This window comes from Gadus morhua, chromosome 3 (assembly GCF_902167405.1).
Source record: "Gadus morhua chromosome 3, gadMor3.0, whole genome shotgun sequence".
Lineage (NCBI taxonomy): Eukaryota > Metazoa > Chordata > Actinopteri > Gadiformes > Gadidae > Gadus > Gadus morhua.
Window position 1 is genome coordinate 8,511,207 of NC_044050.1, and position 15,634 is coordinate 8,526,840.

The 15,634-nt window shown below is 46.0% G+C and overlaps 1 protein-coding gene across 4 annotated transcripts in view; it reads right to left on the bottom strand.

The window, feature by feature from the left end:
* LOC115539692 (phospholipid-transporting ATPase ABCA1) overlaps nt 1-9,809 on the bottom strand; it is a 36,644-nt gene extending 26,835 nt beyond the window's left edge. For 2 of the 4 annotated variants that reach the window (XR_003975991.1, XM_030350447.1), the window contains exons 1-5: nt 9,654-9,809; nt 5,486-5,593; nt 3,420-3,513; nt 869-1,010; nt 379-497 (exon numbers count right to left, since the gene is read on the bottom strand). Coding sequence is in view for 3 of the 4 variants with exons in the window: in XM_030350447.1 (XP_030206307.1) it covers nt 379-497; nt 869-1,010; nt 3,420-3,513; nt 5,486-5,551 (421 nt within the window). In the remaining variant the exon portion in view is untranslated. Of the gene's footprint in view, nt 1-378; nt 498-868; nt 1,011-3,419; nt 3,514-5,485; nt 5,594-5,827; nt 6,093-9,653 lie in introns of those variants that run through there. The other 2 variants (XM_030350448.1, XM_030350449.1) reach the window with 2 other exon arrangements.
* Between the last annotated feature and the right edge of the window lie 5,825 nt (nt 9,810-15,634).

Below are 15,634 nucleotides of genomic sequence, written 5' to 3' on the forward strand. Positions count from 1 at the left end.
ACTTTGAGGCCACCATTTAATTTGTAACAAAGCTGTGACATGCTGTGTTGTATTAAGGAGATTAAGAGATTGGCATCTCTAATCACATTACAGGCTTATGTCCAAATGATCCATTTGATTCTCTGGAAGATGCGATGCTTATATCAAGCTAATTATATAGCATGCTACTATGAAATGGCATTAATAAGCAGACCCAAAGCAATTGAATCATTGACTCGAGGGCCCATTGATTATTCCTTAAACTCTCTCACAATCCTATCAATTAAGCAATCAGTCCCCTCTGGCCAATCAAACCACCAATGGCATCATCACACAGACGGACAAATCAGAGAGAAGGAGGACACACAGATGGGCCAATCAGAGAGTAGCAGGACTCACCTGCGGTCTTCTTCTGGAGCTTTGCGAGGGCCCGGACCAGCCCCTTGTAGCCCTCCATGCTGCGGTCATTCTGGGTGAAGAGCAGGATCTTCTTAGCGTCCACAAACAGACGAGAGATTCTGGGGGGAAGGTGGAAGGACGAACAGGAGGAGGGGAGGAAGGGAAAGAGGTCATCATTGAGGCCATTACAAGACTCAACATGTTCTATGATTTGGTTTCAGGGTTCATCCGAGTTACGAGGTGAGTTAAATGGTCGCCATGGTAACCAGCAGGTGATGCTGATCAGCCATTACAAGCCTGTCTGAGGGGTGTCCCCCCCGGATGTATCCATCCAACATCGTGACGGACACCCCAACGTGTGATGGATAGCATGGGCAGACACACAACATACATAGATACCAGATCATGCCTGGTGGTTGACCTAGAGGCTTGTTAACCCACCGGGTAGACGTGGCAGGGTGCAGGCCTGGGGGAGTGGGGTAGGACTTACATGGAGTCGTTGAAGTTGCCCACCACGCCCGGGGTCTCTCCCGGTGTGGGGTAGCGGAAGCAGGGGTTGTTGGCGTTGCAGATGATGCCCTGCAGCCAGGGCAGGGTGCCCGCTGACGGCATCGCCTTGTTGGGGAAGTGGCCTGCAAGAGAACGGGGACCACCAGGGACTTAGGATCCATGACGCCAAAGTAGAAGCCTCCAGAGTCAAAGTATAGGAGGAAGAGGAGGAGGTGGAGGAAGGAGAGGAAGGAGAGGAGAGGAGAGGAAGGAGAGGAGAGGAGAGGAAGGAGAGGAGAGGAGAGGAGAGGAGAGGAAGGAGAGGAAGGAGAGGAGAGGAAGGAGAGGAGAGGAGAAGAGAGGAGAGGAAGGAGAGGAGAGGAGAGGAGAGGAGAGGAAGGAGAGGAGAGGAAGGAGAGGAGAGGAGAGGAGAGGAGAGGAGAGGAAGGAGAGGAGAGGAGAGGAAGGAGAGGAGAGGAAGGAGAGGAGAGGAAGGAGAGGAGAGGAGAGGAGAGGAGAGGAGAGGAGAGGAGAGGAGAGGAGAGGAAGGAGAGGAGAGGAGAGGAAGGAGAGGAGAGGAAGGAGAGGAGAGGAGAGGAGAGGAAGGAGAGGAGAGGAGAGGAGAGGAAGGAGAGGAGAGGAGAGGAGAGGAAGGAGAGGAGAGGAGGGGAAAGTAGAGGAGAGGAAGGAGAGGAGAGGAGAGGAGGGGAGAGGACGAGACTCAAACGTCCTCAAGGTTGGCTGAGGTCACGTTTCATGCTTGTTGGTGATCTTTGGCATTTTTCCACTATAATATACTGGCCCATACTTGGACTTTTTATAGGTCTATATTTCCACAAATTGAGAGACAATGGCAACCAGGGCTGACGGCAGACCGCTTTGACCCGACCTCAGAGACGGTCCATCTCGGGCGCGGAGCAACACAGCTCGGCACGTTTTAACTGGTCGTAGAAGCACAAATCAGCGTGTTTGCTTCTATCTTTAGTTCAGGGAGCTGTTTCCCAGCTCACAGAAGAGTTTCAGTTCCTGTTCCTTACTAACCCCTTCCTTTCTGGTAGGAATATGTCCAGCAGAAGAAGTGCATTTTCTCTAGAAGTCTAACTCGATAATTATAACCTCAGTTGGTGTGTGTACGTGGGAACTTGCGTATGCGCATTCAGTCAAGACTGAACAGCTCTGTGATTGGCCTGGTAGTGAGGATCCATAGAGTCAACGATGCCAGACGTCCCCATTGCCTGCCCACAGCAGCTGTTTTTTTTTGGGATGATCAGTGAAACCTGACCCACTTCTTTCCAGGGGGCGTTTATCAAACACGCCTTTGACTGTTTCCCCTGGAGATCTTACCTCAGAGTGTGTTTGATTACGAACGAAAGGAAGAACACTTGTTTGTTGAGGGCTGTTTAAGTTGCTGTACAAGTTCAATCGAACTAAACAGATAAGAATGTACTTCTCAGTTGTTCCTCGTCAAGTCAGTAAAGTAGTTTCACAGCAACAACCCAAATATGTATTCAAATATTTGATCCACTGACAGCCTCTGGGAAAACACTGACCTCTGCCAGACACCACTTTCTGTCTTTCACAATACTGCTGTTTCACTGAAACTTTCGAAATAAAGGCCTGCAACAGCATCTGGCTCACAGCCTGAAGCAATTTAGATTGGTTGGTTGATATCCAGCCATATATCTTAATATAGACCGGTATATATATATTTTTATGTAAAACCATAAAAACACAAACTCTTACTTTGAATTCTACAGCTATCCATGCACTCTGACCTGGTAACATTTGGATATTTGGATTGGGCAGAATTCATTTTCTTCAGTTGCTCCTAAATGTTTGAATGTTGCAAGGTCAACGGATTTGGCGCAAAGCATCAAGTAAATAAATGAACATTCCCATGCTTTCTATTTACTCTAAGAGCAAACAGTGTATGAGTCCATTGCGATAGCTTGGGTGTAGAGTGTCAAGGCTGTGTTAGCGTCCTCCTAGTCTAATATTCAAGATGAGAAGCCCAGACCCATCTCAATCTATCTTTATCAGGCTCCTGGTGGACCAGGGAACATCTATTTATAAAGCTGGTCTTGAAAAGCCCTTAGACCTCGTGCCTCATAGGGCACACTAGGCCAATATCATGGTTCTCACACTAACCCACAGCCCAACTCTTACCCTAGCACCCCCCCCCCCCCCCCCCCCCAACCTGACTAACCTCAACACGGGCCTTTAAAAAGACCTAACACTAATCCCATCTCTTACCCTAACCCCTACTAACCTCAAAACACAGGCCTTAAACAGACCTAGCACTAATCAAAAAAATTTACCCTAACTCTAACATAACCTGACTGTAGTCTTAAAACCTAACTCTCTGTTTTAAATGTTACTTCTGTCCTGTACTACTGACACCTGGATGTTCCATCTGGGATTGATACAATCTAATCTTATTTTATCTAATCTTAAAAGGTAATTGAATCTGGGAGCAGAACCTAGAAGGTGAGGAGAAGGAGAGGAGAGAAAGGAGAACTGGTGTGTGCATGTGTGTGTGGTGTCGTACTCACACTCATGTTGCTCATAGGCTGGGTAGTGTGACCGCACGGATATCAGGATGAAGAAGATGATCAGAGGCCACACGATCTCCACCAGGAGTTGGACCTGAGAGGAGCGAGGAGGAGGGAGGAGGAGAGAGGAGGAGAGAGGAGGAGGGAGGAGGAGAGAGGAGGAGGCGAGAAAATTATAGAAAGAGAGGAGAGAGGAGGAGAGCGGAGAGGAGAGAAGAGATGAGAAGAGAGCAAGGAGAGTGGAGAGAAGAGAGAGGGAGAGGAGATAAGGAGATGATAGAAGAGATCAAAACAAAACCTTTTAATAATTTCTCAGCACATAAATCCCCCCAAATTTCTTTTTCATGTGAACCTTTGCCTGTTAACCTTTGCCTACACTTTAACTATTTGTTACAATTTTCCCTGCAAGGAATTCTTCTTCTTGGTCCATTGGTCATGTGGCACGTCAGCACATTCACATAGCAAAACAAATACACCCCTACCACGCCATTATAATGTGTGTGTGTGTGTGTGTGTGTGTGTGTGTGTGTGTGTGTGTGTGTGTGTGTGTGTGTGTGTGTGTGTGTGTGTGTGTTTGTGTATCTGTGCGTTTGTTCGTGTTTGTGTGTGTGTGTGTGTGTGTGTGTGTGTGTGTTTGTGTATGCGTGTGTGTGTGTGTGTGTGTGTGTGTGTGCGTGTGTGTTTGGTGGGGGTTGGGGTGTCAGCTGTCGTCTTTCAGCCACTAATCCCACCCTGTGAATGTTGGTGGACAGTATATGGGTTAACATGAGAGAGAGAGACATTACGAGATAGAGAGGGAGGGAGAGAGAGAGAGAGACATTAGGAGGGAGAGAGAGAGAGAGAGTATAAGAGATATAATGGGATAGAGAGAGAGATGTTTTCTAGGTCCAGACTGCTCCATCTGTTTCTATTGGTGGTTCAGGCCTACTCTGTGGCTTCCAATCCCAATGGATAGAACAATACGGTTAATATTATGAGTACTAGTATTCTCATTCTTATTAGTGTTAATAATATTCTTATTGAGAATATCAATGCACAAAATAGGAGTAGTAGAAAAGTAGATTCATTAAATAATGGCATGTTACGTATTTAGGCCCTCTTATTGTGTAGACATATATTCATTTGATTGCATTTATCTCTCTTACATCGCTCTTTCATTCTTCTTATTGTCATTTCTGATGTGCCAGATGCATGACCTAAAACGTACAGACTTCATTTTCCTGGCCCCCACCTTCTTCTCAAGCAGGAGACATCCAAACCACCCTCTGCTATTCTTTCATGATTTACTAAAGAATAACACTATCTCTCATCCATATACTGTAACTAACTACTCATAAAGTAAATGAACATGTTATTTGTTAGTAAATCATAAAGGAATAGCAGTCTCATGCCTGACGAGAAAATGGAGGCCAGGGAGCTGTCTGCCCTGACTTTGCTGCTGGCTGCGTGTAGCAGACACAGCGAGATAAGCACCCGGTGCCCCTGCAATGATAACACAACTGATAGTTCCAAAAGCGTCTGCCAAGGGACTAAAATGTAAAAATGTATCATAAAATGAGTCATTTGTATGATTTCACAACCCGCAGAAAGAGGGAAGTATCCATAAAAGAGTGTGGGGTTGGTGTCCGGCCGCGGTGCTCTCTGGGCAGAGAGGGAAGAGGGAAGGTGCCGGGACACACAAAGCCCTTTCAGATGTGTCATCTTCACGTGTCTGACCATCAGTCCCGATTCCTCTCTCTGTGGTTTGTATATTTCCAGCATGACGCAAAACAAGCTACTCACTTCCTGTCTTCTCACTGTCATCTCCCAGCAATGGAGGAGCCCTGGTTCTGTAAGAGATTAGTTCTAGACCCGCATAGAGGTGCTCTGGTTCTGGTACAGTCACAGCAGGCCGGTTGTAGTTAGGCCTTGTAGTTAGCCATGTGTTAAAGTTTTCTTCTCAGGAAAGTCTCATGGTGGAGTTGACCCACAGCTTAAAGGTTTTTGGTTTGAGCCCATTTGTCGGTTGTTTCTGGTTGTTGTTGGTTTGGTAAAGACTTTGATGAGGTTAAAGAGATGTTACTTACGGTCTGTCTGCGGCGAAACGTGAAGTTCTTCCACAGCAGTAAACCAAGCTGAGTAGAGACGGCCATGTTGTCCGCTACTCTGGCCTACTGAGCGTGCTCAGTATCTCACTAGAGAGAGACATAGAGAGAGATAGAGGGGGAGGAAGAAGGAGACGGACAAAACAGAGAACTTCAGCTGTCTAGTTTTCACACAACAGAGAAGATGATACAGGGCTAATAATGCTGCTACGATACTTTTAGCATGTCTATAACATGTACACTACTGTACCGTGTAATGCCAAAAGGTCATCACCATCATCAACATCAACATCAACCCTAGACATCGGAGCAGAACAAACACACCTACAGAGGACACACCAACCGTCCAAAACGTGCTTGACCCGGGACACTGCTGCAGATAAACGGAGAACTAGATGTAGCTATACCCTCTCTAGCGTGACTAAACGTAGTTATACCCCCTCTAGCTGAACTAGACGTAGCTTTCCCCTCTGGCCTAACTAGAAGTAGCTATACCCCCTCTAGCCTAACTAGAAGTAGCTATACCGCCTCTAGCCTAACTAGAAGTAGCTATACCTCCTCTGGCCTAACTAGAAGTAGCTATACCAGCATCAAGCCTAACTAGATGTAGCACTATCCCCCCTAGATCCCCTAGACATAGCTATGCCCCCTCACTGTTAGCTTTACCACAGGTCCAAAGGTCAGTGTTCATGATGTGGGCGCGATGGGATGGAGTCAACATAGTGACACACTTTCCTAGGATCTGCTGATATTTCAACATTTTGAATAAGCATTATAAAGACCTGCAGACCAAATGTGTTTATAGGGTGTCTGGGTGTATAATGTTTGGTTTGGATTGAGATTCAGTAAATTTGTTTAAGTTTAGGTGATAGGTTAAAGATGGTTAAAGGAGCTATATGTAACCAATGTACTGTACTCAATCATAACCTTAGATATTAAAGAAACATACTACTGGCTACTCCAACAACAATGCTACAGCAAGTACGTTCTCTTTGAAAAGTCTGCTCTGTGTCTGAACATTTGTCCTGTTTGGTCCTGTGTGTTATAACTCCCTGGTCTCAGAGAACCAAGGTTTGCAGATAGGAAGCAAACAATATTGAGCCAGCAAACAAACTGGATAATGTAAGGATGTACTCGATTCTATCTGGCATACAAATTCCTGGGTAGAATCCATTCCTGTGTACGTTAGCTGTTCAGCTTACAGTATAGGACTCATGGTCGCTTGTTACTGCCAAAATAAAATATTGAGCTTGTATTCTCAACCTGGTAACCCGCGTGAGCTTCGGGTCTGGAGAGGAGGGGGCGGAGACACACCTGGTTTCATTGTTACATATTGTACCTTTAAGTTTAGGTATTAAGTTTGAGATGGTAATTTTAAGATATTAGGGTAGAGATGGTTAAATTAAGGTTGTGGGATGGAGGTAGTAAAGTTTATTTTATGGGTTAGAGATGGTAAATAGTATGTTTTGGGATAGACATGGTTCAGTTTAGGTATTGTGTTAGATATGGATAGGTTTAGGTTAGGTTAGAGATGGTTAAGTAGGTATGGGGCCAGAGATGGTTAGGGTTCGGCATCAGGTTAGAGGGAGTAATGTTTAGCGTTCGGGTGAAGGTTAGGTTAGAGAAGGTTATGCTTGGGTTAGGTTAGAGAGGGTTGTGTTTATTCAAGTGTGCGTGCTGCCAACTGCGTGTGTTTAGTTTCTCCTGTGGTTGTTGTTGGCGGACATTTTGAGTATGCGGTACAAGTCTCTGTCCGTCTGTCTCCAGCGTTAAGCCTCTAGGCTGGGCTTGATGATGGGATAGGGTTAAAGAGACACAGTTGTTCCAATAACTGTCCGACTGTTGCTCAGCGCGGGTTAGGGTTGTTTGTGTTAGGGTTGTGTGTTTGTGTAAATCTGTGTGTGTGTGTGCTTTAGGGTTGGTGGTTTATGTTCCTTTAAGTGGGCTATTCGGTATATATTTGTATCTGTTAGTGATTTGCGTGAGTCAGGGTTGTGCAAGTGTGTCCCCCTATATCTGTTCGTATTGTGTCCGTTTCCATCTATTTGTGTGTGAGTGTAAATCTGTGTGGGGAGGGTTGTATTTTTGTGTCCATCTGTGTGTGTTAGTGTTGTCCGTGTTAGGGGTGTTTGTGTGTGTGTCCATCGTTGTGTGCTAGGTTTGTGTGTTTTGTGTCCATCTTTGTGAGGGTTCTCTATCCATGTTGGCCGCTGTTTGACTCAGTATTTGTGGTAAAGGACTTTGGAAGAGCGGTCATTCCTGATTGACACAACATCACGCCACTACCCTTCAACACTACAGCACCACCATGATAAAGGGCATCGCTCCCAGCCTGGGACCGCCTGTTACTCCACTTCTACGAATCCCCTGGTAAACTGACCAAAGTTCACCTCATGATCCTTTAAAAAATACAGATTTATAAAACATTGTTAGAAGTGAACTTCACCGCCCTCAAAACGTTGGTCACACAGGAAAATATGTTACCAAAATGTGGTAAAAAAAAAAGGTTGTTTCAGTGGCATAGCAGATGATGATTGAATGTGCAATGCATTCCTGCGGTTTAAATTAACCGACTTATTTAAATATCTGCCTGATGTTTTTTGTTCCTCTCCTCTCTCCCAATCTACCTTCTTTCGCTCCCTCTCTTTCTGTTTAAATGAGAGGTTCTGGTTACAAACAATTCCTGATAAAACTGCACTAGGCCTACTACACTTATTGCCATTTTTTTTCCACTTGGCATTACGTCATTTTCATGACAGGTTTCGATTAAGGATTTTCGGTAAGCATGACACAACAGATTCAATATAGGATGAAAATCCCTGTTAGAAACGTGGACATGCAAGTTCACTAACGTTAGTTATATGTGAACAGAATGCAAGTTGTAGCAATCGAAGAAAAACTATGATGACATTAATTGAATATGAATGTATTCATGAATCAGTCCACCATTAACCACCATAGAAAATGTTCACATCGTGGAAATGCTTTACTCTCAAATCAATCTCCCGAATCGATTTGAGATAGAAGTCTATTTTTAGGTAAAGCAACGAACAACAACAACATTCTCTTTGAAGTGCATGGCTGCAGGTCGAAATGGTGCAACGCGCCCCCAGCGGCCGGAGCCAGTGCTGCAGCTCTTCACTTGTTTACCATCCGCTCGTGCTCACGTGCGATCACACAGAGAAAGAGGATTATTTTTCCACCATATGCGCAACTGCATAATCGATCGACTATCAACTAACATTTGATCGCATTGGTTTAAAAGCTAAGTGGTGTCATCGGCATGATACGAGTAGTTTCGTAGATGTTCAACAATTGCGAGAGAGATGAGATGAAACGAACCAAGAAGACTTTAATCAGATAAACTATGAATAAAGCAGCGATCAGAGGGATTTAGAAGGAGGAACACATGTGAGAAACACTCACAGCTTCCTTCTACCAATAACCAACGTCGACGTACACGCACTTGATATAAAGAAAACCCTACAGAAGACAAATTAACGGAAACGCAAATGGTGTTTCGGTTCACACAAGAAGCCTGCGTCTTATCCTCAGCCCGTCGGGTCCGATGTCTTTCAAATCAAATCAAATGATGGCTTTATTTCATTGTTCTGGTTCCGTTAAGGGGGGGGGGGGGGGGGTTACTTTCGGTCAGATGCTCCACACTCAACCAGATCCCCGATACAAACACACAAAAGCACACACACACACACACACACACACACACACACACACACACACACACACACACACACACACACACACACACACACACACACACACACACACACACACACACACACACACATTAAGGAAAGCTGTCGAAAACAACGTCTAGACAGTTGACTGAAACTGTTTAAAACCCTTTATCTGATGCATATGATTCAAATTCATCCTAACTCCCAATTTTCAGTGAATCTTCTTGCTGACCGCAGACAGGGTGACTGTCGTGCAGAATAACTTCTACATTGATATTCTCAGCCGACATGAACAACATCAAAGCCCCAAAACACTGCTTATAACAACAATACAACATTACAATAGTCTAATTGGACTGTCACACAAAACCACTCATACCAGGTGTCATGAACACAAAGAAAGTCCCAAAAACGATTAAGCTGAATAAAGTAAACCAAGTGACTCCACCAACCTGTCTCCGGACCCCTGCGGACTCAAAACGATGTCTCCTCTCATCCAATGTAAATCCTCCGTTATAGAAAACAACGGGTCCACCGTAACTTTGGTCTCCTCTATTGTTCTCAGCTGTTGAGACTCAGAAGTGTCCTTTTTTCCACCGCCAGGGTTTTATAGAGAGGAGGAGAGGAGGAGGAGGGAACGAGGAGATAAGGAAAGGAGGAGAGGAGGAGAGACTGAGAAGGGGTAACTATCGGTCAAAGCGAGCGAGCTCGAGCTGCTTCAGTTTACCACCTCTCCCATATATGGAGCGCACGTGCAAAGCCAAAACACATCTTAAAGGGGCCGCACGCCCTAGTGTGTTGTAGTTCCTGCCTGGCGACATGAATAGTGGACCTCCGATTGGCCATCAATGACGACTTTACTCATTTTCCCGTCGATATCAATACCTGTCTATTGCTGACGTCATTGCCTTACCTTAATAAGACTGAAATAACCCACGATCAAACATAAGCATTCATTACCCTATATCTTAACAGCTAGCAGAGCAGCATTGACCTTAATGTCTTCTTATCAGCTGATCTATCTATTGTATGTGTGTGCGCACACGCTGGGTCGGGGCATGGCCTAGTACATCAATGCCAGAAGAAATATCAAAGAAAAGCTCAGGAATAGAATGGAGTGGAGCACAGTAGAATAGACTAAGACAGTATAAGATAGTAGGGTAGAGGACAGTGCAACACAATACAGTCGAACAGAGCAGGGATCAGTAGAATATAATAGAGTAGAGGACAGTATAATATAACATGATAGTAATATAAGAGTATAATATAGAACAATATAATATATAGTATATATAATACAGTATAATATACAGGAAGTTAAGTGTAAAGATATAGAATCACGTTTGCCATAAGATGAATGTTACAGTAAAAACAAAGTGAGAGGTTTGTAATCTTTCATCTCTCAGAGGTTTTTTGAAGCAAACCATGCGAAACGGTAGGGTCCATTTTCTTACACACTTTCAGTCAATGTAAAACAGTGTTTTTGGGAGGGCCTGGGTCTTGTTTTGGGGGCCAGCCTGTCAGATGGGTCCCAGCGGCCGGACCCCACGCTGGGCTGTGACTTAACCCGGACAAGCAGCAGTCAGGATGTCCTGGAGGAGGGGAACAGACTCAAAACAAGAAGGCCCGGTCCGTCAGCAGAATCCTGCTGCCCGGTACACAGAGTGCATCTAAGATAACAGAGCAGAACACCGCGCTGACTATCAGACGGCCGCTTGTGTCATAGTCTTGTGACTCTCCTTTGTTTGTGTGTGCCATTATGAAGTCCAACTGTAGCCTACTTACCCAGACTGGGCGGGGTGACAGACAGCCTTCTGTAGGCCTTTACTGAGAGAGTAAACAAACACTCGCTGCCTGCAGGGATCTCCAGGCTGGTGGCAATTCATCATGTTGCTTGTAGTTTTACTAGTGTGTTTCTGTGTGCTTCTTGTGTCTTTTTTTTGTCTTTGTTTGATGCATTGAGGTTTGCTCGGGGGCAGTAGGAAATTAAATGAGAGTTAATCTGTGAGAACAATGAGGAGCGATTAGGAAACTGAATCTGAATGGATTCAGAATTTAATTAGATCAGGATTGGAATCGGTTTGCAATTGATCTGGTCCTATTTTATAATTGCATCTGATAAGAAACGGAATCTTATCTGACTCGTCTGACTCCCAGTGTAATGGTCAGGTCGTCTGACTCCCAGTGTAATGGTCAGGTCGTCTGACTCCCAGTGTAATGGTCAGGTCGTCTGACTCCCAGTGTAATGGTCAGGTCGTCTGACTCCCAGTGTAATGGTCAGGGCGTCTGACTCCCAGTGTAATGGTCAGGTCGTCTGACTCCCAGTGTAATGGTCAGGTCGTCTGACTCCCAGTGTAATGGTCAGGGCGTCTGACTCCCAGTGTAATGGTCAGGGCGTCTGACTCCCAGTGTAATGGTCAGGTCGTCTGACTCCCAGTGTAATGGTCAGGTCGTCTGACTCCCAGTGTAATGGTCAGGGCGTCTGACTCCCAGTGTAATGGTCAGGTCGTCTGACTCCCAGTGTAATGGTCAGGGCGTCTGACTCCCAGTGTAATGGTCAGGGCGTCTGACCCCCAGTGTAATGGTCAGGGCGTCTGACTCCTAGCTGAAAGGTTCCGGGTTCGATCCCCAATGTCCAGAGTCTCCCTGTAGGCATCTGTGAGCAGCATGCCCAAACCTTACCCGCACCGTAACGACATGGATCTCAATTCACTTCAGTCGCTTTGGGTAAACGTGTGTACTGACTGCATAGCAATATCAGTAGTAGTTATAGTAGTAGTAGTTAATAATAACTAAGTAATAGTATAATAGTGTACAGGCAACATAAAGGAAAGGTTCTAGACGAAGGTGTGGCTGGATGATATTTCATGTGAGTCTGTGTCTCCTCTGGTGTAACCCTTCTCTTCGTGTTTGATGGTCACTTCATGTGTTTTAATGAGGAGGATTCAGGATCTTGGACTCATCGTGTGTCTGTAATGCCAAATCAGCCATTTGTGTGAAAATGCAGCTTTCTTCTCAACTTAAACCGAGTTGAAACACACTCTGAGCAGTCAGTATGATCAGACTTGTATCAGTAAAGTAATCAAAATGATTTGATATGAAGTGAAGATTACATAAGATGGACTCTTTAAACACGTTGACCAAGGAGTATTTATTACATAAAACTAATACTAATAACTAATACTACAATACTAATACTGTCCCATCCTCTGTGTTTATTGGCACTAAAATATATACATGAGCAGTACAAAAAGTGTTCAAGCCATCAGCTCTTCTTTAGGGTTGGATTAGACCAGGGGTCAGAGGCGCTGCATCCCATTAGGCATACCAGGCAACTGCCTGGGGCCCCGCAATTGTTTGGGGGCCCCGGGCCACGGGGCCCCCAAGAGCCAAAAATAAATAAATAGAGCGACATGAATAAATAGAGCCAAAAATAAATAAATAAATCGTCCCCCCCCCGTCAAACAATCGCTCGCTCCCACCCCCCCCCCCCCCCCCCCCCCCCCGTCAACAATCCTCTGCCTAGGGCCCCCACACTACCTAGAATCGCCCCTGCCAGGGGTCACGAAGCGTTATCATCTCGGGACCCGTGGGACCTTTTCAGTGTTTGTCCGCGGGACCCGACCACACACCGGTCTGAGGGTTCTGTATGCTGGTTCCAGGTCGCGAAACACCTCTAGATGGAACCATAGTGGAAGAATCGGCACTTTAATGATTTGACCAGGATGTGTGCTGGTCCTGGATGATTCTGTTGGCATCGCAACGCAAACCAGGCAATGTGGTCTCCCAACGGGGGGGGGGGGGGGGGGGGGGGGGAGGGCGGGTGTCCAGACATAACCACGTACTTCCCCACACATTGCAATCCCGAAGATTATTTATTAATCCATCAAGGGCCCCACAGACCTGTTAAAACTGATCCTGTTCCACCACATGTCACCAAGACCCAGGAGAGACACAAGGGACATTAGAACAGGACAGAAGGTCACACACATTCCTGTTCCAGAACAGGCTGGCGAGGTTTTACACAGCAGTGGGAGATACTGAGCTCAACACCAAACCAAAGAATTAGAAACATATCGCACCAAGACACATATGGATGCCACTGTTTCCCTCGGGTCAGCTGGGCATAGCCGCTGAAACTAACATAGGTTTAAGGAAAGAAGACCCGGGTTGGAAACCGCAGTGATCTTTGAGAGGACGTGAGGCCCAGTACCTCACAAGCCAGAGTGCCTCACCAGCCTGCTCACCATAATGTACAAATGTATAGGACAGCAATGACCTCGCCCTCTTGTAACGTACATGTCTCAGGGGAGTGTGTGCATGATTGACCGACCCCATATCAAATCAACTAGATTGTCCGTGGAGAACCACCTCTTGCTCAACAAACCAGGGGGATGAGATAGAGATAGTGAACTCGTACAAGTCCTAGGAGTACACACAAACAATAAACTGGCCTGGACAGACAACACTGAGGCCCTCTATCGGAAGAGTCAGAGCAGACTCCTCTTTCTCAGGAGGCTCAGGTCCTTTGACCTGTGCGGCAGGTTACTGAAGATGTTTTATCAGTCTGTGGTAGCCTCCACATTGCAAGGGGTACCAACAGACTCAACAAGCTTGGGAGAAAGCCTAGCTCTGTTGCTGGGCTAGAGCTGGACAATCTCGAGGCAGAGATGGATGAGGAACAATTTCAAGTCCATCCTGGGTAACCTCTCCCATCCTATGATGAGCTGTGGCAGATGTATCATCTCTGCCAATGTCAGGACCACAGAGTCGCTCACCAGCTTCTGCAAGAGACTCCAGATTCACTTGTTCTGGGTTATCCTGGACTAAGCATAGCCTCCCCCCTTACCCCCACCGCCCCTGCTCCTCCCCTACTCTCCTAAAACACATATCTTAGGCACGCAATTGTATTTTTGTACATCCTGGCACTTAATTTACGCACTTATTGTATGTTGTAATTCCTGGCACTGAAAAAATAGTTCTTGCACCGTGTGACTGCTGGTAGCGGCTTATCCTAGCTATCTTTGTTGTATACAGAGAATGGGTTAACCTAGAAATTGTAAGCGCTTGGCACTTGTTTCTATGAACATCCTTACTGTACCGATAGCAATGTATTGTTTTTTTTCTCGTTCTTCTGACAAATGAGCTCCCTTTAAGTCTCTTTAGATAAAGGCGTCGGCTAAATGCCCTAAATGTAAAATGTATATGAGCGGAACGAGCATCACAACCCAAAGATGGTAGAGAAGTGATCCAACTAGGCGTTGAAATACAAGACTTTTCCCCCAGACACGGAGCCCTGGGTCGGTTGGGTTTAGTGTGCTAGCATCTGCAGCTGTCAGAGGCTGTTACTTCTAACGGCTGGAGAACAATGTGATTGTGTGGGCTGTCGCAGCATGGTGCAAGCTTAGCACACGCGGTAGGGCTGCAGGGCTGGCGTTGGACCGTAACCCACTTGTAGGAGAGGAGGTCTTAGACATAGCTCTACGTCTCTGAGAGTGTGACCACAAGCGGTGTGTTTCGAGGTCTTGGCTCTCAGGGCTTCTGTATCTGTTTTCTTCTGTTACATCATGAAGAGGGCAGGGGGTTCTTCATATTTTTCGGGATCCCAAAGTGGAACGCAGTCAGAGAATTACGTGTTGCTGGTTGTATCTGGGAGGAATTCCCTTCAGTATGAATTAGGATTAATTGTGATTCCATCTGGACACCTATGAATGAATTCATTAATAATGCTTAGATAGACATTATGGCCTCATGATGTGAGGCCTCAGTCTCTCATCAACACAGACAGCTAAGCATGCCCAAGCCATCTATGAGGTCACCGAGGTCCGGTCCTCGGTAAATATTATAGCGCTAAAAATCTGCGGTGAAGAACATTCAGTCAGATGTCACGCACTTGTTACTTTGTTGTGCGACACTTGACGGTGCGTGCGGCACCCGATTCAGATTTAAGGAGTCTATTCTCCTCCGAGTCGAATGAAGGCCATTATAAGATGTTCAAAAAAGAGGCAAGCCAAGACAAGTCGTTTCCTTCTTGGTGACACGAACGGCAGACAAACGTAATGAAGCTATCGTGTAATGCAAGCTATCGTTTTGATGTTAGCTATGATCGTTCACTCGGTCGTTCAGAAAGGGTGACGAATGGACGAGACGCTTCCTCTCCGGTGTGACAAGGGACACAGCCCCCGAAGATCGGCCGTCACGCGGTGTCCTCTATAAAGAGCGCGTCCCTGAACACGAAGTGATGATGATGATAACGCACACGGCGCGCGCGAGCCTGCGCGTCTGAAGCAGAGTGAAGAGAGGAGCCGTGAGAGGATGAGAATGAAGAAGGAGCGTTGGGCGATGTTGACCGATAGTAACCCCGACGAGCGGAGCAGAGAGGAGGGAGCTGTAGCCACGTGGATTGAGGAAAATATTTAATATATATATAAAT